At 42.1% G+C, this 24,993-nt stretch overlaps 1 protein-coding gene across 1 annotated transcript in view; it reads right to left on the bottom strand.

Annotated features, from left to right (window-relative positions):
• LOC124777606 (glutathione S-transferase D6-like) overlaps positions 1-24,157 on the bottom strand; it is a 35,669-nt gene extending 11,512 nt beyond the window's left edge. The window contains exons 1-3 of the mRNA XM_047253067.1: positions 24,098-24,157; positions 15,195-15,347; positions 533-591 (exon numbers count right to left, since the gene is read on the bottom strand). Of these exons, the coding sequence (XP_047109023.1) occupies positions 533-591; positions 15,195-15,338 (203 nt within the window). The 5' untranslated portion in view covers positions 15,339-15,347; positions 24,098-24,157. The remainder of the gene's footprint in view (positions 1-532; positions 592-15,194; positions 15,348-24,097) is intronic.
• Between the last annotated feature and the right edge of the window lie 836 nt (positions 24,158-24,993).

A 24,993-nucleotide genomic window follows, 5' to 3' on the forward strand; every position in this document is an offset into this window, starting at 1 on the left:
AGTATTGGTCCCGGAAATACCAAGACTATCGTATCAACTTGATGCATCTACCCTCTCCTGAGGAAAAGCGTATTTAGCAGTCGGTTAGACCGATTGAGGTTCGGAACCCTAACAGTGAAAACGTAGACGAACCTGGAAACCTGCTGAGAAAAACATAAAACAAAAAGGTGTACTTGAATAATTAATTTGTTTTTACAATCTAGGTAGGCCAAAGCATAAGACAATAAGAAAGTCTCAATGACAATGTGGTTTCCTCTGTGATTGGAGAGAACTATATCACCTGCCTTATAATCTGAAGAAGGCCGATGACGGCCGAAATAGGGAAACTGGAACTTAAATTGTTGTGACTGTGTCAAAAAAATTATTTACTTTTTAAAATAATCATTTGAACATTTACTAGCGTTTCCTTTATGACTGAACGTCGCCTTTTTCAGTAAATACGACGCTAGTCCCAGACTGCTGAATGAACCTACCAGCGAGTTCTCCATTACTAATCCTTTCCCGTTTGTTATAATATTATGTTTGCACTAACCTTTCTGCAAGAATTAAACCGTTGTCGTCCAGTGTCGGAATTGTGCGCTGCGGATTTTTCTGAAACAACACAGAACACATAACTATGGTATTGCACCACATGTTACCGTAGAGGATATCATATCATCTGTATTACCCATGTACGTTTTATTTTTCTTTAAGAAAACAACGCAATGCTCATCGTTTAAGAAATTATTAAAGAAAGTACAGAAAATATTTAAAAACCTTCTAAAGAAAATTTAACGAGAAATCGAAATCTAAAGAAACATTGACGTGGAAAATTCGTCAACTACAGTACTCAGCTGTTTAATTTCAACGACCTTCTGCAGAATTGGGTGATGAAAGATGTCACCTTCAGCAGAATTTGGTAATGAAAGATGTCATGTTTTCTGGGTAGGTTGTATTAGTAATTACGCTTTGCTGTTTACAACCTAACGACCCAATTTAATTCGAGTACATTTCCATAACTCTTGTTATGCTTTTCTTGATATCTGTCTTGTAACCTCCTTTCAAGACTATTAGTTCCGTTCAACTGCTTACCCAATTCATTGGCTTTGTTATATCGGACATTATTACTATGTTACCAGCAAACAACGATTTCCTTAGTCTTCCTCCCTAAACTTTAATTCCTTTTTCAAACAATCTCTCTTGAGTTTCCTGTACTGCTTGTGCGTATATTGAATAGTCTCCGATAAAGGTTACAACATTTCCTCCTTTTTCAACATGTCCATCCTCTTCATGTGCTTTGAATATGGTAACAGCAGTCTGGTGCCTGTACAAGCAATAGATAACTTTTCGCTCTCTCTATTATACCCCTGCTTCCTCAGATATTCAAAGGGTGTATTTCAGTCAATATTTTCTGTGAATGTAGGTTTGTCTTCAGTCAGTACGTGTTCTAAAACATTCCAACCATGACTCCTTAAACAGATTTTTGGTAACATTTACCACTGTTTGTTAAACAGAAGTTATTGCATTCCTCTTAAAGTCTGTGGTTTTCTTCCTCTGCCATCCATCTCGCCCCTCCCCACCCCTAAAATCCACCAGTTGGGATATTTTTATCTTAGCTGTCTCCCTCTCCATGGGTGTTGTTACAACTGAAGAATTTGTCAAATTCCCCTCGCAGTCTGATAATTCAAATTTCATGTACTTCCTCTCCTCGTTCTATAATAACGTTTTTGAAGTTTGTTTCCAGTATAGACAGTCCAATAGTCCTTCCGTCTTTCAGTCTTCCCTCCACTGCTAAGTACAGGCAACTACCTAATCTCCTAATATTCATAGAGCTGATTCTTTCTTCTCCAAATGCCTTTTTAACATTCCTGTGGGTAACATTTGTCTTTCCCATGCTCATGTACATTTCTACAGGCTTGCATGGCTTGTCTAGTCCTGCTTTGCCATTTTGCACTAGCTATCAGTCTCACTTTTTTGATTTTTGCATTTTCCTTTGCCTGCTCCATTTGCTACATTTTTCTGTTTTCTGCTTTTGTAATTAGATTAAATATCTACTTTGTTACACAACGATTTCGGGTGGATCTGGTCGTTTTGCTTCTTTCATCCTCTGTGGCATTCATTATATCATCTCTCGAGATTTCCCATTCGTATCTTTTTGTGTGCCTTTCCACTGTTTCAATCAGTCATCGATTAATGGCGCCATTGGACTCCTAACACCATCCTATCCTTTTTTTCAGTACGTCCACCTTCCATCTTTCTCATCTTATTTCGTTCTGTAGTTATCCAGGTTTTGTATTCAGTTCATAATCTACATTGTGGCCACGGTACACATGAGCCCCGAGGAATATTTAAAATCTGTTATCGAAATCTCTTACTTGTATGTAATGATTCTGAAACTTCCCAATGTCTTCAGGTCTCTTACAAGTATACAACCTATTAATTACTAAACCAAGTGATGGCAATGATAAAATTCTGGAAAAATCACTAATCTAACAAGTGGCTTCGTTTTTAATACCTCTTCTCAATTTTATTTTCCTATTCCATTTTCTTTCGCGTCATTATCTACTACGGAATTTCAGCCACCCATCAAAATTAAATTCTCGTCTCCTTTAATCGTCTGAACAAATAACTTCATTTATCTCATCACTGCCGTGGTCTTCTGCCCGAAGAATGGTTTGATGCAGCTTTATACGCTACTCTATCGTCTGCAAGCCTCTTCATCTCCAAGTAACTTCTGCGACCTACATTTACTTGAACATGATAACAATTTTCGTCTCTTGCTGTTTCTATTTGTAGGATGTGTAGTCTGCCAATTATGCAAAACACCGTATTTTCCAAGAACCCAAACATGTTTCACACCACTGTGCCATCATCAGTGGGTTTCCGTTTTATTTATCCTGAAATTTGAACATTTATATTAAATGATTTCAAAAGTAATGTAGATATTTAGTTCAAACAATAGTTCGTTTCTTGTTGTTAATACACTACTGGCCATTAAAATTGCTACACGGAGACGAAAGGCAGGTGGTACACAGTTACTCATTGGACAAATATATTATACTAGAACTGACATGTGATTACATTTTCACACAATTTGGGTGCATAGATCTTGTGAAACCAGTACCCCGAACAACCACCTCTGGTCGTAATGACGGCCTTGATACGCCTGGGCATTGAGTCAAACAGAGCTTGGATGGCGTGTACAGGCACATCTGCCCATGCAGCTACAACACGATACCACAGATCATCAAGAGTAGTGGCTGGCGTATTGTGATGAGCCAGTTGCTCGGCCACTATTGACCAGACGTTTTCAAGTGGTGACTGATCTGGAGAATGTGCTGGCCAGGGCAGCAGTCGAACACTTTCTGTATCCAGAAAGGCCCGTACAGGACCTGCAACATGCCGTCGTGCATTATCCTGCTGAAATGTAGGGTTTCGCAGGGATCGGACGAAGGGTGAAGCCAAGGGTCGTAACACATCTCAAATGTGACGTACACTGTTCAAAGTGCAGTCAATGTGAACAAGAGGTGACCGAGACGTGTTACCAATATCACCCCATACCATGACGCCGGGAGATACGCTAGTATGGCGATGACGAATACACGCTTCCAATGTGTGTTCACCGCGATGTCGCCAAACACGGATGCGACCATCATGATGCTGTAATCAGAACCTGGATTCATCCGAAAAAATGACTTTTAGCCATTCGTGCACCCAGGTTCGTCGTCGAGTACACCATCGCAGGTGCTCCTGTCTGTGATGCAGCGTCAAGGGTAAGCGCAGCCATGATCTCTGAGCTGATAATCCATGCTGCTGCAAACGCCGTCGAACTGTTCGTGCAGATGGTTGCTGTCTTGCAAACGTCCGCATCTGTTGACTCTGGGATCGAGACGTGGCTGCACGATTCGTTATAGCTATGCGGATAAGATGCCTGTCATCTCGACTGCTAGTGATACGAGGCAGTTGGGACCCAGCACGGCGTTCCGTATTACCCTCCTGAACCCACCGATTCCATATTCTGCTAACAGTCATTGGATCTCGACCAACGCGAGCAGCAATGTCGCGATACGATAAACCGCAATCGCAATAGGATACAATCCGACATTTATCTTAGTCGGAAACGTTATGGTACGCATTTCTCCTCCTTAGACGAGGCATCACAACAACGTTTCACCAGGCAACGCCGGTCAACTGCTGTTTGTGTATGAGAAATTAGTTGGAAACTTTCCTCATGTCAGCACGTTTTAAGTGTGGCCACCGGCGCCAACCTTGTGTGAATGCATCGCGTTTTAGTACCTGAATAGTGTAAATTCACGTAGTCGTTTGTCTTCTGTTTTTGTTTTGAACGGCCAGTGTCGGTTGGTCACAGTCAGTGTGCTCTCTGCCGCCGTTGGATAAGCAGCTGCAGCAGCAAGTCGTATACTCCTAGCTCACTAATTTGTTACATAGTTTAATTCTTAATTTCTTTGCGTGTTTTTGGTACTTGCATTGTTTAATTCATAAATTTCGGGCGTATTATAGTATTTGAGAGTGTAGCATCGCGTTTTAGTACCTGAATAGTGTAAATTCGCGTAGTCTCCTTCCGCCGCCGAGCAGTGTCAGCAGTGCGCAAGGAGCAGCATTACTGCATTTACTAGGCAATCTTGTATTTTAATAACCATTTAAATTTTGTCGATTTGTTTGCACTCTCTGTAAATTAGTTCAGACGTTCTTTGCAAAACAGTTTTTAGCATGGATAGGGACTGCAACTGCTGTGTTCGGATGCAGGCTGAGTTGGCATCCCTTCGCTCCCAGCTTCAGGCAGTGTTGGCTTCGGTCACACAGCTTGAGGCTGTTGCCAATGGGCATCACTGTGGGGGTCCGGATGGGGGTTTGTGGTGGACGGCCAGCTCGTCCCACGCATCCCCTGATCGGACTACGAATGTGGTTGCCCGGGATACTGCCCGCATTGAGGCTGATCCCTCACCTGTGGTAGAGTGGGAGGTCGTCTCAAGGTGTGGCAGGGGGCGAAAGACATTCCGGAGGGCTGAACGGAAAGCCTCTCCAGTTTGTCTGACGAACCGGTTTCAGGCTCTGTCTCAGGCTGATACTGATCTTCGGCCTGACATGGCTGCTTGTCCTGTTCCAGAGGTTGCCCCTCAGTCTGCAAGATCCGGGCAGTCGCAGAGGGTGGGCTTACTGGTAGTTGGGAGATCCAACGTCAGGCGCGTAATGGGGCCCCTTAGGGAAATGGCAGCAAGAGAGGGGAAGAAAACCAATGTGCTCTCCGTGTGCATACCGGGGCGAGTCATTCCAGATGTGGAAAGGGTCCTTCCGGATGCCATGAAGAGAACAGGGTGCACCCATCTGCAGGTGGTCGCTCATGTCGGCACCAATGATGTGTCGCTATGGACCGGAGGAAATCCTCTCTGGCTTCCGGTGGCTATCTGATTTGGTGAAGACTGCCAGTCTCGCTAGCGGGATGAAAGCAGAGGTCACCATCTGCAGCATCGTCGACAGGACTGACTGCGGACCTTTGGTACAGAGCCGAGTGGAGGGTCTGAATCAGAGGCTAAGACGGTTCTGCGACCGTGTGGGCTGCAGATTCCTCGACTTGCGCCATAGGGTGGTGGGGTTTCGGGTTCCGCTGGATAGGTCAGGAGTCCACTACACGCAACAAGCGGCTACACGGGTAGCAGGGGTTGTGTGGCGTGGGCTGGGCGGTTTTTTAGGTTAGATGGCCTTGGGCAAGTACAGAAAGGGCAACAGCCTCAACGGGTGCGGGGCAAAGTCAGGACATGCGGGGACCAAGCAGCAATCGGTATTGTAATTGTCAACTGTCGCAGCTGCGTTGGTAAAGTAGCAGAACTTCAAGCGCTGATAGAAAGCACCGAAGCTGAAATCGTTATAGGTACAGAAAGCTGGCTTAAGCCAGAGATAAATTCTGCCGAAATTTTTACAAGGGTACAGACGGTGTTTAGAAAGGATAGATTGCATGCAACCGGTGGTGGAGTGTTCGTCGCTGTTAGTAGTAGTTTATCCTGTAGTGGAGTAGAAGTGGATAGTTCCTGTGAATTATTATGGGTGGAGGTTACACTCAACAACCGAGCTAGGTTAATAATTGGCTCCTTTTACCGACCTCCCGACTCAGCAGCATTAGTGGCAGAACAACTGAGAGAAAATTTGGAATACATTTCACATAAATTTTCTCAGAATGTTATAGTCTTAGGTGGAGATTTCAATTTACCAGATATAGACTGGGACTCTCAGATGTTTAGGACGGATGGTAGGGACAGAGCATCGAGTGACATTATACTGAGTGCACTATCCGAAAATTACCTCGAGCAATTAAACAGAGAACCGACTCGTGGAGATAACATCTTGGACCTAGTGATAACAAACAGACCCGAACTTTTCGACTCTGTATGTACAGAACAGGGAATCAGTGATCATAAGGCCGTTGCAGCATCCCTGAATATGGAAGTTAATAGGAATATAAAAAAAGGGAGGAAGGTTTATCCGTTTAGCAAGAGTGATAGAAGGCAGATTTCAGACTACCTAACAGATCAAAACGAAAATTTCTGTTCCGACACTGACAATGTTGAGTATTTATGGAAAAAGTTCAAGGCAATCGTAAAATGCGTTTTAGACAGGTACGTGCCGAGTAAAACTGTGAGGGACGGGAAAAACCCACCGTGGTACAACAACAAAGTTAGGAAACTACTGCGAAAGCAAAGAGAGCTCCACTCCAAGTTTAAACGCAGCCAAAACCTCTCAGACAAACAGAAGTTAAACGATGTCAAAGTTAGCGTAAGGAGGGCTATGCGTGAAGCGTTCAGTGAATTCGAAAGTAAAATTCTATGTACCGACTTGGCAGAAAATCCTAGGAAGTTCTGGTCTTACGTTAAATCAGTAAGTGGCTCGAAACAGCATATCCAGACACTACGGGATGATGATGGCATTGAAACAGAGGATGACACGCGTAAAGCTGAAATACTAAACACCTTTTTCCAAAGCTGTTTCACAGAGGAAGACCGCACTGCAGTTCCTTCTCCAAATCCTTGCACAAACGAAAAAATGGCTGACATCGAAATAAGTGTCCAAGGAATAGAAAAGCAACTGGAATCACTCAATAGAGGAAAGTCCACTGGACCTGACGGGATACCAATTCGATTCTACACAGAGTACGCGAAAGAACTTGCTCCCCTTCTAACAGCAGTGTACCGCAAGTCTCTAGAGGAACGGAGGGTTCCAAATGATTGGAAAAGAGCACAGATAGTCCCAGTCTTCAAGAAGGGTCGTCGAGCAGATGCGCAAAACTATAGACCTATATCTCTGACGTCGATCTGTTGTAGAATTTTGGAACATGTTTTTTGCTCGAGTATCATGTCGTTTTTGGAAACCCAGAATCTACTATGTAGGAATCAACATGGATTCCGGAAACAGCGATCGTGTGAGACCCAACTCGCTTTATTTGTTCATGAGACGCAGAAAATATTAGATACAGGCTCCCAGGTAGATGCCATTTTTCTTGACTTCCGGAAGGCGTTCGATACAGTTCCGCACTGTCGCCTGATAAACAAAGTAAGAGCCTACGGAATAACAGACCAGCTGTGTGTCTGGATTGAAGAGTTTTTAGCAAACAGAACACAGCATGTTGTTATCAATGGAGAGACGTCTACAGACGTTAAAGTAACCTCTGGCGTGCCACAGGGGAGTGTTATGGTACCACTGCTTTTCACAATATATATAAATGACCTAGTAGATAGTGTCGGAAGTTCCAAGCGGCTTTTCGCGGATGATGCTGTAGTATACAGAGAAGTTGCAGCATTAGAAAATTGTAGCGAAATGCAGGAAGATCTGCAGCGGATAGACACCTGGTGCAGGGAGTGGCAACTGACCCTTAACATAGACAAATGTAATTTATTGCGAATACATAGAAGGAAGGATCCTTTATTGTATGATTATATGATAGCGGAACAAACACTGGTAGCAGTTATTTCTGTAAAATATCTGGGAGTATGCGTGCGGAACGATTTGAAGTGGAATGATCATATAAAATTAATTGTTGGTAAGGCGGGTACCAGGTTGAGATTTATTGGGAGAGTGCTTAGAAAATGTAGTCCATCAACAAAGGAGGTGGCTTACAAAACACTCGTTCGACCTATACTTGAGTATTGCTCATCAGTGTGGGATCCGTACCAGATCGGTTTGACGGAGGAGATAGAGAAGATCCAAAGAAGAGCGGCGCGTTTCGTCACAGGGTTATTTGGTAACCGTGATAGCGTTACAGAGATGTTTAATAAACTCAAGTGGCAGACTCTGCAAAAGAGGCGCTCTGCATCGCGGTGTAGCTTGCTCGCCAGGTATCGAGAGGGTACGTTTCTGGATGAGGTATCGAATATATTGCTTCCCCCTACTTATACCTCCCGAGGAGATCACGAATGTAAAATTAGAGAGATTCGAGCGCGCACGGAGGCTTTCAGACAGTCGTTCTTCCCGCGAACCATACGCGACTGGAACAGGAAAGGGAGGTAATGACAGTGGCACGTAAAGTGCCCTCCGCCACACACAGTTGGGTGGCTTGCGGAGTATAAATGTAGATGTAGATGTAAAAGCTAATCATTTGCAAATCACAGCAGCCGCTTCCTGTCAGTTAAATTCCGCGTATGTAACACGTCATCTTCGTGGTGTAGCAATTTTAATGGCCAGTATTGTACCTTTACACTTTGTATGCATGATTTTTCCGAATCACTAGTGTATTATTTATTACAGGTAGCTTCTCATCTGCAACCAAACGATGTTGATGAGAAATTTTGTTGGGAGGCAACGTATGATCTAAAACGTAATTTAATTTGTCGCGATATTTCGCACCTATATTCGTTTTTACTTACGTTTTTGTGTGGCAAGTACTTTTATTCTCAGCATCATAGCCAGGTGTCGTGATGCACACGTAAATATAACACGTATTTTCACAAATAAGGTCGTAAAAGCACTTTACATTTCACCAAAGCACAGTGTAATTGTGGTTGTTGTGTGCCACAGCCCAGTCAGTGTTTGATGTGTGTGTGTGTGTGTGTGTGTGTGTGTGTGTGTGTGTGTGTGTGTGTGTGTGCGTGTGTGAGTGTGTGTGTGTGTGTGTGTGTGTGTGTGTGTTTATGTGTGTGGGTAGAATATATCTGTTTGTGTTGTCCTTTTTGCAAAGTTCCTTTAATGTGTTAAATAGTGTGCCCTTGCAGATCGTTGTGTGTACATTTATGACCTGTTTTCCTTCTGCTGTTGCCTTCTGTATGTGGAAGTTTTCCTCAGTAGTCATTTTGCTGTATAGGCTGTGACTGCGTTTTAGTATTCTTAAGTCTGTTTCTATTGTAGTTGGGAGGTGATTGTGGGCTATAAGGTGGTCAGCAAATGTTCTATGGGAGCTGTTGCTTTTTAAAGCTCTAAGATGTTCTGAATATCTGGTTTTGAAGTTTCTGCGGGTTTGTCCTATATACACTGACTGGCAAGTGTTGCATGTGAGTTCATATATTCCTGATCTATTAAATTTATCCATGGGTGTTTCTTCTGTTCTGAACTTTTCCTGTGTTGTGTTCTCTGTTCTGCATCCTATTTGGAGTCCGTGTTTCTATGTTGCCTATTCTGTGAACAATCTTGTTATTGTAGGTGAGTATGTGCCATTTCATTTTGTGTATGTGTTGTTGCTCTGTTATATCTTGTGTGTGGTCATTATTTGTGTTTTTGTGTTGTCCTGTGTTGGGTGAGGATTGAGTATTTGTGTGTGTGTAGTATGTTCATTTTTGTACTGTTTACGTATTTTTTGATTTAACTTGTGTACCATATGGGTAACATAACCATTTTCTACTGCTGTTTGTTTTATTGTGTTTAGTTCTTGTTTGTAGTTCCGTTTGTTGATGGGTGTTCTGTTTAATTTTGCGGACCTCACATCCTACAATTTTAACTGCAAACATAGTAGACACAAGGAGCTGCAAATCCAAATGATGAATAACTTGTTGTTTCTCACTGTTCTCCGAACTTCCTTCCATTACTACATCGATGATTCTCTGATAATGTGTCCCATCAACTAATCTAGTTACGTCATAAATTGTTTTTCTCCTCATTCCTGTTCAGCAATTCCTCATTAGCTACGCTATCTAACTATGTATTCCTCCGCATTCATCGGTAGCATCAAGTTTCAAAAGCTTGTATTCTCTTATTTTCTGATCTGCTTATCGTCCACGAATCACTTGCAAACAAGGCTGTATTCCACACAAATACCTTCAAAAAAGACTTCCTAACACTTAAATTTATATTCTGTGTTAACAAATCTCTCTTCTTTAGAAATGCTTTGATTTCAGTTGCCGGCATACGTTTTATATCCCATCAGCTTCGATCATCGTCAAAAATATCAACCTCAATATACTACTTTTAGTGTTTCATTCCCACAGCATCATCTGATTTAATAAGAGTACACCCAATTGTCCTTATTTTTGTTGACGTTCATTTTATATCCTCCTTTCCACACTCTAGCCATTGGGTTCAACAACGTTTGGGAGGTAGGAGACGAGGTACTGGCGAAATTAAAACTCTGAGGATGGGTCGTGAGTCGTGCTTGGGTAGCTTAGATGATAGGGCACATCCCAGAGAAAGGCCAAGCTCCCGAGTTCGAGTCTCGGTCCAGCACACAGTTTTAATCAGCGAGGAAGTTTCACTCTTCCTACTACTTTGCCGTCTCTGATAGAATTGGAATGTCTTCTGCAAATGGCAAAGTTTTTATTTCTTTTCCCTGAACTTTAGTTCTCTCTCCAAAATTTTCTTACTTCTTGCTCAACGTAGAGATTGAAGAACATAGGAAATGGCGTACAACCTTGGCTCACTCTATTCTCAACTACTGCTTCTCTTTCATGTCACTCCGTTTTCTATACAACTGTATACAACCTTTCGCTCTCTGAATTGTAACTCCACAAACTCCAGAATTTAGAAGATCGTATTCCGGTCACCACTGTCAAAAGCTTTCTCTATGTCTAAAAAAGCTATAAACGTAGATTTGCCTTTCTATGACACAGCTTATAAGTTAAGTCACAGGACCATTAGTGTCTTGCCTGTTCCTATATTTCTGGGGAATCCAAACTGATCTTCCTCGATGTCGGCTTGTACCTGTTTAACCATTCTTTGGAAAATAATTCGCGTCAGTATTTTGCAACCAGTTATTAAATTAATAGTAATATTCACACCTGACAGCATCTGCGTCTTTTGGAATTGGAATTATCACAGCCGGCCGGAGTGGCCGTGCGGTTTTAGGCGCTACAGTCTGGAACCGAGCGTCCGCTACGGTCGCAGGTTCCAATCCTGCTCGGGCATGGATGTGTGTGATGTCCTTAGGTTAGTTAGGTTTAATTAGTTCTAAGTTCTAGGCGACTGATGACCTCAGAAGTTAAGTTGCATAGTGCTCAGAGCCATTTGAAGCGTTTTTGAATTATCACATTCTTCTCGAGGTTTGAGGGTATTTCGCTTGTGTCATGCATCTTGCATACTAGTGGAATAGCTTTCTCATTGTTCTCCCACTCAAGGATACCAGCAGATCTGATCGTAAGCCTTCAGCAAGGACCCTGTGTCCGCCCCTGGTATTTATTGGTCAGCGGGACTGAATGTCATATCTAACGGCCTGGGGTCGATTCCCGTCTGGGTCGGAGATTTTCTCCGCTCAAGGACTGGTATTGTGTTGTCTTTATCATCATTTCATCCCCATCGACACGCAAGTGGCCGAAGTGGCGTCAACTCGAAAGAGTTGCACCAAGCGACCGTTCTACCCGACGGGCATTTCCATTTCCAGAAGCCATGTTCCATCTTTGGTCTTCCAGAGCTCTGTCAAATTCTACTCACAGTTTCATATCTCCCATCTCACCATTATCTACATCTTCTTGCCTTCACATACATTTTCCTTGTATAGCCCTTACGTATATTCCTTTCGGCTTTCCCCTCCTTCCTCAGTACTGCCTTTCCATCTGAGCTCCCGACATTCAAACAGCTGCTTCTCTTTTCTCCACATGTCTCTTTAATTTTCCTACAGGTGGTATCTATTGTTCCCATTAAGTGGTATCTATTTCTTCCACAGCAATGCATACTTCTACAACCTTGCATCTCTCCTATTGTCAATCCCGCATTACAAGGATGCACTACCTGTCAGTCTCATTTTTAAACAACTGTACTCCTTTCCACCGAATTCATTTGATAAATTTCTATTCTCCTTTCATCAGTTATATTTGCCGCGTGGGGAAGCCGCGCGGTCTTAGGCACCTTGTCGCGGTCCGTGCTCCTCTCCCCGTCGGGGTTTCGAGTCCTCCCTCGGGCATGGGTGCGTGTGTAGTCCATAGCGTAAGTTAGTTTAAGTTAGATTAAGTAGTGTGTAGACTTAGGTACCAATGACCTAAGCAGTTTAGCCCCATAATACCATACCACAAGTTTACAATCAGTTACATTTAATATATCTTGTGATATCCAAGGAATTCCACTAGGCCTTTCTTCTAGTCTATCTAATCCCCAGCTGCCTTCACTATTTCATCTCTCAAAGCTGATCATTCGTCTTCTGTATTCAGTCGTTGCCTAATGTTCCGCTTGGAACTCTAAACAACCTCTGGTTCTTTCAACTTATATAGATCCTATCTCCTTAATTTTCTGCCTTTTTGCCGTTTCTTTAGTTGTAATCCGCATTTTAAAACAAATTATCGTCTAATTCCACATCTGCCCCTAGATATTACAGTTTAAAATCTGGTTCCCAAATCTCTGCCTTACCATTAAGAGTTCAATCTGAAACCTCCCACCGTCTTCTGGTCTCTTCGACGCATAAAACCTTCCGTCCAAGTGTTAGCAATGATTAAATTAGGCCCTGTGAAAATTTCTACCAGGCGGCTTCCTTTTTCGGTTCTCCCTCCCCCCCCCCCCCCCCCTCCCATATTCTGCAACTCTCTTTCTTTCTGTTCCTCTTCCGGCTAATGAATTCTTTCAGCAGGCACCCATGACAATCAAATGTTCCTCTCCATTAACTATCTCAATAATCTCTTTTAACTCATCACATATTCTTTCAATTTATCATCTGCAAGGCTAGTTGGCATGTAAACTTGTACTACAGTCGTTGGTGTTGGTTCCGTGTCTATCTTAACTACGATAATGTTTTCGTTGTGCTGTTCATAGTAGCTTACTCGCATTCCCATTTTCTTATTCATTATCGACGTAATCCTGCATTATTCCTGATTCAGTTTGTGTTTATAACCCCATACTCAACTGACCAGAAGACCTGTTCATCCTGTCACTGGATTTCATTAGTTCCCACTAAAACTGACTTCAACCTATCCATTTCCTTTCTAAATTTTTCAAATCTACCTACCCGATTAATTGATCTAAGCTGCAAAACGCCAGTTTTATTTTTCCTGATGACGACATTCTCCCGAGTAGCACCCGCCTGGGGATAAGATCTGAAGACTGTTTTACCATCGGACTATTTTACGCAAGAAAATGCTATCATAAGTTAACCTTGCAGTAGAGCTTCATCCCCTACAGAAAAGCAATGGCTGGGCTTTTCCCTTTCTTTCAGGCGTTCGCAGTACCCATCCATCAAGGTCATGTTGGCGATGTTACAAGGCCACACCAGTTAATCAAACAAACTGTTGGCCCTATAACTACTGAAAAGGCTGCTGCTCCATTTCAGGAGCAGCATTGATATTGGCCTCTTCAAATGTGTCCTTACGATATTGCAGTTCCTACAGCGCGGCTATATGGACCATAGAGGCAAGCAAGTCAGGTCCCTTGGCAAAGACTTTGGCTCTTTCATGTTATTGTTATTTCTAAATGCCTGATTCTATATTAGATGCAAGATCTCTTATAACGTGTTTATCGTAATTAACGTAATGAAAAAATGGCTGTCAGGGTTCAGAGCGGACCCGACAGTCTTAATCTTGCTAGGATGAATAAATCGGTAAGTAAATGAAATACGATGAAAAATATTACAAGTGCTTTTAGAGTATGGCACGTTCGACGAATATAAGGGACACTTTCTCGCATGTTCACCGGTCCAGGGCTAACGTCCAAGTTAAATAATAACGAAAAAATAGCTACAGATAAATTCTTCCACGTATTGAAATGGAACCGCAAGATTTACCTCACTCAGAAGTAGCTACTGTATAATCTGAATTACAGTACAATATTTCACTAACTTTAAAAACAAAATATTCTTTTTTTCTGTCTGAATTTAATACTTAAAATTTCACTGAACTCTCTGCGAAAAGTTTCCATCACTTTTATTTTTTACACCACTCGCAGTTTTCAAAACTTTTAAGTATTTCCCACATAATTGTGTATTATGAAGTGAATAAAATAAATGTTTTGATTTTTTCATTCTACACGTTCCTTAACACATTTTGCATATTCAGAGAAGCGTGTCACTGAGTTTCGTTTAAAGTATTTATTTTTGTAGGTTTGACCCATTATGCAAATAATATTTTATCATATAGTAAAATTTATTCCATAGAAATGTTATTTTGAAAGCTATCGCTTTCGTCTGTGCGACGATTTTCTTCTATAAGTAACTGTCGATATCCTGTATAATTAGAATTCCTAACCGTGCGTAAATGTTTGTTGGATAATGCTATTACGCTGTCGAGATAGCAGTGGAGTTGCTAAAAAGCGTTTGAATGAAGAAAAGTAAGTAATTGTGTCTTACATGAGACGGAAAATCAGCAGCAGTTTTTCATTGCAATGACGGAACTGGAAAGATTAATCTTTCACAGGATATTAGGGGTTATGAAGATTCAGAACTAACTATATAACTTGATTGTTATAATGTAGCTCATCATAAAACCTTAAAACTCATTTTCTTGTTTCTCCATGCTTTTCACTGTGAAAATTAGTCCTTGACTTGCACTGTGGTGTCGTACTACGAACGTTTAATGCGTAATTTTATGTTTAACCGCATATACTGATTTCTATCAGGTTATCTAAATTTGTGCAACATGTACAAGAAAGCATATAATATTTTAATCTTTCTGAAAAGTTACTTTACGATTACTTAACGTTCTAAACATCACAGGAATTTCTCTGTACACTAACATAATCTACGTATAGCACAATTTCCTACGAGGAACCGCATGCACTTGTGTCTAAATGGATAGTTTCAAATACAGAAGCTACTTTCAAGATTTCATGTATTCTCTTTACCTTGGAATAGTAAATAGCACTAAAGTTACCTGTGTCATCTCAGTAGTAGCCAATTCTTGTATGACGTCATTTAGTTTCACTTTCTTGAGCTCCACGCCAACCAGGCGAGCTACAATACGCACTAGGGTGCACGGAGGGCTCGCGTCGTAATCGTACAGAATTATTGGCGCCATAGCTGCTTTCTGGAACATATTTTCAGTGCTTAAATTTGGTAACTGCACGGGATAAATAGGGTTTAATACATGGCTTATTTGAGATATAAAAAAAGAGCTTTGCATCATCGGCCGAAGTTACATTATAACTAATTAGAGTTAAGGCGAGCTTGCTTTTTACTTGGGAAATGTAAACAGGAATTAACGTGGCTCTTGATCGTGTAGGATGAATCATCTTTGCGGTGAAGGTCCATATATTTACGCATATAATTCTTTTATCAAAACTCGTTTCCAGGTACACAGTGAGTACATACAGGAACGTAATGTATCTTTCAAGGCGTTATCCTAGCTTTAATGGCTCGTAAAAGTTATTTGTCAGGCGGTTCTTTAGCTTCTCCCTGATTATGACGTCAGGGTTGCTCGCCAAATATTGTCTTCATTGGTCACCAAGGATCGGCAATACACCTGTGGTCTGTTCTATCACATTGCTTGTGTTTGATGGTGCAAAATATAGTCCTTTCTATCTAGGTGCACCTTTGTAACTCTATTAGTGTCATGAAGTGGGTTCTAATCTGTCTTTGAATATCTTTACGGATAAAGCTTTGCTTCTCTTATGTGTGCCGTTGCAAGGCACTCTACTCTGAAAATGTTTCCCTTTCTACGCGGGCCTATGCGGATGCTAGTTGGTTCTCACAAGGGAAGGCTCTAAATGGAAACTCAAGGATCTGGATTGAATTTGGCACAGATGTTCGTCATAGCAAAATGCGCCCGTCACTTGTTTTGGCTTCTGTTTCAGCACTCAGTAATATTTTGTTTACATACACCTATACAATTATATATAGATATTAAATCACACATATTTTTAAAAATTCGGTATTTAAAAACACGTGCAATCCAATGCAACGTTTTATCAAAATTTCAAAGAAGCATTCGCACAAAAACATTAGGAGATTGCCATTAGGAACATTTATAGTTACTGTATAAGTAGAAACGCTGATGTTCGTTTCTTTAAAATCTCAAATCTCCGGAAGTTCCTCACGGATTGTTTAAAATTCTGATACAACATTGCTTTCGTTTACTTACATGTTTTTATATATCTGCTGGAGCACCATCTAGTATATATTTAATGTGTATTTTATGTAAGGAGAAACGTTAAAAAAACCATTGTTGTTTTCTTCAGAATCGTTATCTCCGGAAGGTTTTGACCGGTAGCTTTGAAATTTTGACACAACATTATATTATGAAATGGGCGTTATTTTAAGTACTTAATTCTTTAATATATGTATGTTTTTAATACATACGCTGTTACCAAAAACCTCAAAATGAAACCTTCGGATTTACCTCAATTTTTTACAAGTTTCGGTAATAAACGTTTAGATACAAACAGTCCAAACACTGTTTAATGTATATATATAAAATATACACTGGTGAAAAGTTGTTAGCAAACAGGTATGTTGCATTTATGGCTTATTGGTTTATTATTTGAATACTACTGCAGACTCTGAATCTGTAAGAAACATAAATATGGGCCATGGTTACAACGAGGGAACAAGAGGAGATGGACAGAGGAGTGGGAGGAAATGGAAAACGGGAAGGAGGACATGGACAGAGAGATTGGGGGCTGGAGAAGATTGAGAGAGAATGGGGAGGAGAAAATGGATATAGAAAAGGGGGAGGAGATGATGAACTGTATGGGAGACAGAGAGGGCAGGAGGACATGGAGAGAGAAGAGCTGGAGCTGGACAGAGACAGGGGAGTGAAGCAGATTAGGAGGTATATACAATTCCGTTGCACGTTACAAACGTGCAAATGTGTACTTTCTCTTTTCTTTATTTTCCATTTAAGCAGACTGAGCCACAGCAGAGCGTGGCCAGATATAGCTAGTATCATTATACAGACATCGAAAAAAGTTTTGCATCACCTCGGTTCCGAGGGTTCCGGAACCTGTAGAGAAAATTGGAATAAAGTTCAACATAAACATCATTTCATCCCTTTTTATTGTTCATGAAAACCACACATGGCATGTTGTACCACTATACAGCGGGACCCTCAGAGGTGGTGGTCCAAATTGCTGTACACACCGGCACATCTAATACCCAGCAGCACGTCCTCTTGCATTGGTGCATGCATGTATTCGTCGTGGCATACTATCCGCAAGTTCATCAAGACACTGTTAGTCAAGATTGTGTCACTCCTCAACGGCGATTCAGCGTATATTCCTCAGAGTGGTTGGTGGGTCACGTCGTACATAAACAACCCTTTTCAATGTATCCCAGGCATGTTCGATAGGGTTCATGTCTAGAGAACATGCTGGCCACTCTAGTCTAACGATGTCGTTACCCTGAAGGAAGTCATTCACAAGATGTGCATTTCGGGGGCACGAATTGTCGTCCATGAAGACGAATGCCTTACCAATATGCTGCCGATATGGTTGCACTACCGATCGGAGGATGGAATTCACGTATCGTACAGTTGTTCGGCGCCACCAGCGGCGTATTTCGTCCCCAACTAATGCCACTCCAAAACAGCGGGGAACCTCCACCTTGCCAGCCGGTGTGGCCGAGTGGTTCTAGGCGCTTCAGTCTGGAACCGCGCGACCACTACAGTCGCAGGATCGAATCCTGCCTCGGGCATGGATTGTGATGTTCTTAGGTTAGTTAGGTTCAAGTAGTTCTAAGTTATAGGGGACTGATGACCTCAGATGTTAAGTCCCAATGTACTCAGAGCCATTTGAACCATTTGAACCTCCACCCTGCTGCACTCGCTGGACAGTGTGTCGAAGGCGTTCAGCCTGACGTGGTTGCCTCCAAACACGTCTCCGACGATTGTCTGGTTGAAGGCATATACGACACTCATCGGTGAAGGGAACGTGGTGCCAATTCTGAGCGGTCCATTCGGCATGTTGTTGGGCCCATCTGTACCGCGCTGCATGGTGTCGTGGTTGCAAAGATGGATCTCGCCATGGACGCAGGGAGTGAAGTTCCGCATCATGCAGCCTATTGCGCACAGTTTGAGTCGTAACACGACGTCCTGTGGCAGCACGAAAAGCATTATTCAACATGGTGGCGTTTTTGTCAGGGTTCCTCCGAACTATAATCCATAGGTAGCGGTCATTCACTACAGTAGTAGCCCTTGAGCGGTCTGAGTGAGGTGTGTCATCGACAGTTCCTGTTTCTCTGTATCTCCTCCATGTCCAAACAACATCGTTTTGATTCACACCGAGACGCCTGCACACTTCGCTTGTTGAGAGCTCTTCCTGGCACAAAGTAACAACGCGGACGCGATCAAACCGCTGTACTGACCGTCTAGACATGGTTGAACTACAGTCAACACGAGCCATGTACCTCCTTCCTGGTGGAATGACTGGAACTGATCGTCTGTCGGACCCCCTCCGTCTAATAGTCGCTGTCATGCACGGTTTTTTACATCTTTGGGCCGGTTTAGTGACATCTCTGAATAGTCAAAAGAACAGTGGCTGTGATACAATACCCACAGTCAACGTCTATCTCCACGAGTTCTGGGAACCGGGCTGACGTATGTAAAATTAAATTTACCTATCCAAATGAACTTAAACTGTATTATTCCATGACTTTAACACCATTTTTGCCTTAGAAAGTAGTAGGACATTATTCTATACCGCAACAACTGCGGCAAATGAATGATCCGCTTTGGCTCTTTCAGATTAAAAAAAAAAAAAATTTCCCGGTATCAGCAAACGAACTAAAACAATTCAAATCAGATGCACGAATCGTTCGCTGTTGTTCCATGGTATCTGGTGCATTGAGATATAATAGTCATGACAACTCAAGCAACACAAAGGAACCTCTACTTTGATTTGCTCAAAATATAGAGATTTTTCACCAAAAGCTATAACAGCTAGAGATTTGTTTCCATTGATGAATATATGCTACAAATTTCAACCAAACCAGTTACCGATGATTGGCAACCCCTATTTGTCAGGATCGTAATCATCCTGTTATTGGTTGAAGGCAAGGGTGCCCATGCCCAGGGGACAAGGGTGCCCCCCGCTTCCCCCCCCCCCCTTTTCGCCCTTCCCCTCCCTAGCCCTGACAAAGAAAAAAATTTAGTGAAGTCAGGTGTTTTTCTTTCCAGAAAATTATTTAAATGTCGGTAAAAGGTGATATTGTTTCCAGAAAATTAATTAAACATCAGTATTACGTATGTTTTTAACTGGATTGTAACTGTTACTATTTGTGGCTACTTAGAAGTCGCCATTCCTCTTCCAAAGTATTAAAAATACTCCATATCTCGACATCTAATCTTCCACCTCTCCCTACAACCTTGGTTGAAGACTGCATGTATATTTCCCGCTCTTGAACGAAGCTCATCGTGACCACTGCCCAGTATTATTAGTTGTACAGGTCTTTTGATGATAGATGTAATACGATGTGAGTTAGGGTTTCCTTTCGTGTTTGTTAGGATCGGCTTCTTTCTAGTGGAGGCAAAGTAACAAGTCATACGTATACAGGGCGTCTATAATTGAAGTTCCAGATTCAAAACGCTGTAGGAAGAGAAACATTGCTCAGAATGACGTCAGATTTAAACAGCGTATTATGGACTGAAGAGGAAAAAGTCACGGAACAAAAATATTTAAGAATAGTTTGCCCAATAGATGGCACTGTAAGCGTCAGACTGTGCATACCGACAGACGCGTGGCACGCGGATGTTCCTCAGTTTGCCTCCGAGACTTCCAGCGTAACTGTCTCCATGAAGGATCGCGTGCAGCAGATAAAGGTGTTTCACAAGGCCGGTGACTGCGCCAGCAGCTCTGAAGAAGTTCCGGGCACTCAAGGGTGCAAAAAAGGCACTGGTGCGATGACTACTAAGGGTCAGGAGAAATTAATAACGAAATCCAGAAAGACAGACTCTTTTAAAGTGCAATATGACAGAGGAAGGACAGCAGTTGATCCGAAATCTGTCGAAGCTGTGGCCACAAAGCTGCAAGAGGCGACAGGCTGTGATGTGCAAACATGCAGTGCATGTGGAGTTGCTCAAACGTTGGACATGCCTGCGAGCATGGTGCATAAAATCCTATGAAACGTCCTGCATTTCTACCGTTACAGAAACACATTCAGCAGTTGCTTCCTTCTGACCTGGCCAACAAGACAAATATTCGTCCTGGATTTTCTTGCTCACAGGTAAGTGGAAAGTGAATAGCCATAGAACATGGAAACTACAAAGTGTATGGCTTAGAGTGGTATTCTTTAATCACACCCAGATAGTAAAAACGGGTCAGTCATTCACTTTCATAAATATCACGAATATGGAGCTTCCACAAGTGTTCACAGTACAGAGTTGACATGTAAAGTCAATAATGAATTCCGGGAGAAAGTACGAGTTAATACAATTCAGTTGTCCTGTTGTTAAAACACCAACCTGTTCCCAATTTTCAGTGTGAGTTGCAACGAATGGCTGAATGTGAGAGTGCCTTCATTTAAATGTTGCACATGCACCCAGAGTTAGTAGCGTAGAGAGTTTCACTAGCTTAACCCGGTGGATAAGACTAGCAGGTGGTTGTGGTCAGTGTCAGAGAGGAACGGTCGTTCGGCGCATGGCAATGCAACGTTGATGAAACCACTGTAAAGACCCCCAAATAAAACCCCACCAGTCGGCCGATCCCCCTGCCAAGCTGGTAGGGACCATGGTCCAGGAGCTTTGGTTTGCTAGCGAATATCTACTTTCTTGCTCGACCGCCAGCTGCTGTCTCATTACACTCCGTCAGCGCAAGCAAAAACGTTCGGGTGGGGGGAGGTGGGGAAAGGTGGGTGATGGCAGAGATGAAGGGGGGATGGTTCCGGCCGACCAATCGGCCTGAGAATGGGTGATCTAACGTAAATTTTCTGCCACTCCTGTTAGCGGAGACAGGAATGATATAGTCACACAGTATACTCTCTCCCCTGCTTTGTAAGTATCACGTCACACCTTGTATTGAGGAATCTTTATACGTAATAGTGCTTAATCTATTACTTTCAGCGGTGCTATGTCAGCGAAAGTGCTTCACGATTCATTTTACTTATTTTCCTACAGGGAGGAACTCAGTATGTTGCGCTTCGTTCTTTTCAATCTTGCCACCTTGAGTGACTATAAGACAGTGTGTTTCAGTTTTTATGCACTGATTGCCTGCTAACTTGAATATGTATCTTCCCGCTTGTCTTGAGATAATTATTCCGTCGAATGTAACGCCATTTTAGCCAGATGTACGACAAAAATTCATGCCTTTGTCTATTAGGCCACCACGTATTGTCAAAGTGAAACTTTGTAATCCACCTTCAGTGACCATTCCTTGCTTATTTGCAGTTTTCTTTTTCTGTACGTTCTAGCTGAGTTGTGAATTAGCCACTTACTGTACACCACAACTAGAGTTCCCGGATGCTCGAATATGTGTGTGGATTACGTTACCCTTGTCCATTTTCCGCATTCTTTCGCTGTGTCGAACGTGAAGCTGGATAAGTTTTCAAAAGAGCAGATGATTCCACTGTATCCCACCTTGATGTGTGATAACAGTTTACCTAATCGTTGCGAGAGGGTATCGAATATTGATTTATATAATCCTACGCATATCATGGATTCTCTGTTTATGTTCTCTAATTTGCTTACTTTTATTTAACGTCATAAATTCGTAGGATGTAGGCAGTCTGGTATTTCATGAACGTGGCGTGAGCACAGAGGGTCCGTTGAGAGAAACAAAGAATTAACGATTGTAATCGTAGCTCGTGACCATAGGCGTTATAAGGCAATCTCCTCTTTATCCGGCATCCCTGTCTATGAGTATTCTTATTACCAAACACAGTTATTAGACGACACCACATTTTCATTGCGTGAGGAAGTAACTCATCAGTTTCCACTATGCAACTTCGTAACCACACCGTGAAATGAGATTAGATCCCTGTGGCGAGAACTGACAGAAAAAATTTAGATAAAAAAAGGAAAGGAAAAATTATCGACAACAAACAGTCGGACCTCCCTGAAATGCGAAATCCGTATTTTCATGTTGTAGTAATGCAAAGAGAAAATGATTCCTTGATGAGGGCCTTCACAGACAATTTATTTTCCAGAACAGTTCCGGATTATTGTTGAAATTATATTATAATCAGTATACTAACATCACAGTCTCACTATCGCACTAACAAAACGAGTGAATACTCCCGTCACTTGGCTGTTTGAAAGAGTTGAGTCGTGGATGTTATAAAACCTGACAGAAGAAGAAGATTCAAAACGAAGTGACCTAAGAGACAATAATTTCCGGTTTTTTGGAAGGAATAAAATGTTAGTGTGACATGTGATGGACAGACTACAACCGTAATTACTGGTTACATTCTGAATTACACACGCGTCAATGCTAACATCAAACATTTCTATTTCTCCTGGAAGTCTACTCACACCCAGCCCGATGCAGCTTTTTGTTCCGTCCAGCCACAGAACAGTAGTGCTTTCTCTGTTGTTGGTCTCCAGCATTTCCCTGGTAGCTGGGTAAAACAGGATGTGTAGCTCAAACCGGGTACCTCCAGATCTCCGTGACTGACCAGTGCTCACATTGGTCTGATAGAGATCGGAACTAGTAACAGCCGCCATTTTGGGAAGTTGTAGATAATCGTCATGATCGGATGGCTGTTCTTTTTCCTTCGAAACCTTTCAATGTTTTTCTAGAATTTTCTCCGATGTTGGCGCATCTTGGATCAGTGTTGTGAAGACAGACATCACCCAATAAGAAATGGGTAAGTGGTTAATTAGACTAAGCACGATTTTTCTGCATATGATGAACGTGCTCTGTGGTGCAAAAGCAGGTACAACATGTGGGACAGAACCGGGTCAACCCGACTTTGCACCAAAGTTTAAAAAGAAAGGGAGAAACACAAGGCAACGCAACACAAGAGGCAGTATCAGCGCTGAGACATTTCAAGGCGATGTCCCTCAAGCCAGTGTGCTCCAAGACAGTTTCTCAGCCTTCAACAACGGAAAAATTTTTAGACTTACGAAATGAGTTGCTAGCTGTTCCTGGGTCAGCGGAAATACCATCGGACGGATTGATTCCGGTTGCTGGAGTTTCCGGTACGTCGTCGTCATCTCTGTGTCACCGAAGATTCTAATGCCTCCACCACGGGTGACTTGTTAGAAAGTACAAGGAAATTCACCAACAGAAAAAAGAGCAAAACAGTAATACCAACCAGTTCACGCAAAAATTCTTTGGAAGCTGAAGAAAATGCAGGAAAGAGAAAGAAGAAAAGAAAAATTCAAAAAGAATATTTTTTTAGGGAAGAACCAAAAGGTGCAAGTCGTGAAGAAGGTGAAGAAGCAGAAATAAACACAAGGAAAGATTTGACCGACTCGAAAGTAATTACAATCTTTTACATCAGTCGAAGGTCCAGAGGAAGGCCGTTATAATACAGTCGAAACGTTAGAATATTTTACACAATGACGCGGGACAACACACAGAAGCGTTTTAATCAGCATCTACAAACGTTTTCGCGTATTTTATGTGGTAGAGAAAAAGTTTTCTCTTGTTTTCAATATTTTTGCATTCATTTAAAGGGGTACACCACTTACACCTCGGGTTAAGCAAACTGGGTGTTTTGCACCTAACGAGGTTATTAGTTTCTATACTGAGATTTACTCGGTTTTTTATCACTTAGTTGAATCTGTAAAAGAACTGAAAAACCTTTATCTGCAGACCTGCTGATCACTGAAAATAATTTAATGAATTAACGATAAAATAATACGACATGCTTCCTGAAGAATACCAGCAGCAAGCAAGCACGTACCGGATAAAGACACGACACGGTGTGGGGGCCCCAGCACTAAGCAGTTAGAGCGGCGTGGCGTTTTTATATACAGCTCAGCCAGCAATCCTTATCTTGTTACGTCAGAGGTATCACAGAGATATCGCTGTGTCATCACGGACTTCTGCGTCATGCCAACCAGCATAATCTGTACTCAACGGCGATTCACTGTGACGATAGGCTACATTCCAGAGGATCATCGTGCTTTCATCAAACAATCAGTTCAAACAGTTTGTAATGTGTTTTCTTTTTCAAGTTTGACATATACTAAACTGTGAACGGTACTGTGCCATGCACGAGCAACATACTCAAGTTTCTTACAGGCGTGACACTAAACATTCATACGTTAGTCACTCTGATTAATCTGAATAACATGTCTTTCCTTTTGATGATAGAGGGTATTGATTGTCACAGGTAAGGAAAATGCTTAATGTAAATATCACTGTGCTTCAGACTGTCCTTATCAACGAAACTTCGTACCAGACTAGTGCAGTGTATTCGAACAAATCTCGAACACGGAACTGAACTCTATTTCTCCTGAAATTCACAATCATTTTAATAATTGACAATAATTCCTTTAATGGGTTTGAAACACTTTTGTGAAGAGAAATTGAGGGATCCACTTTTACGTGGTGCCAGATTCCAGATTTTGTAATATATTTCATAAGAAAAGACATGAAATGTTTATCACACGTAGAAGAGATAGTATCTTTGACACCACTGAACCAAAGACGTCGCCTGAGTGGCAGAATCGATTGTGAGTTGTGGCGGGCAGAACGCAATGGCAGATGCCGTTGTACTCTGTTAAATGTAGGATGTAAGACTTAAAGCTAGTGGCTAGCTGTGAGAATTTAGCTATTGGCCGATGGACACAGCAT

The sequence above is a fragment of the Schistocerca piceifrons genome, chromosome 2 (assembly GCF_021461385.2).
Source record: "Schistocerca piceifrons isolate TAMUIC-IGC-003096 chromosome 2, iqSchPice1.1, whole genome shotgun sequence".
NCBI lineage: Eukaryota > Metazoa > Arthropoda > Insecta > Orthoptera > Acrididae > Schistocerca > Schistocerca piceifrons.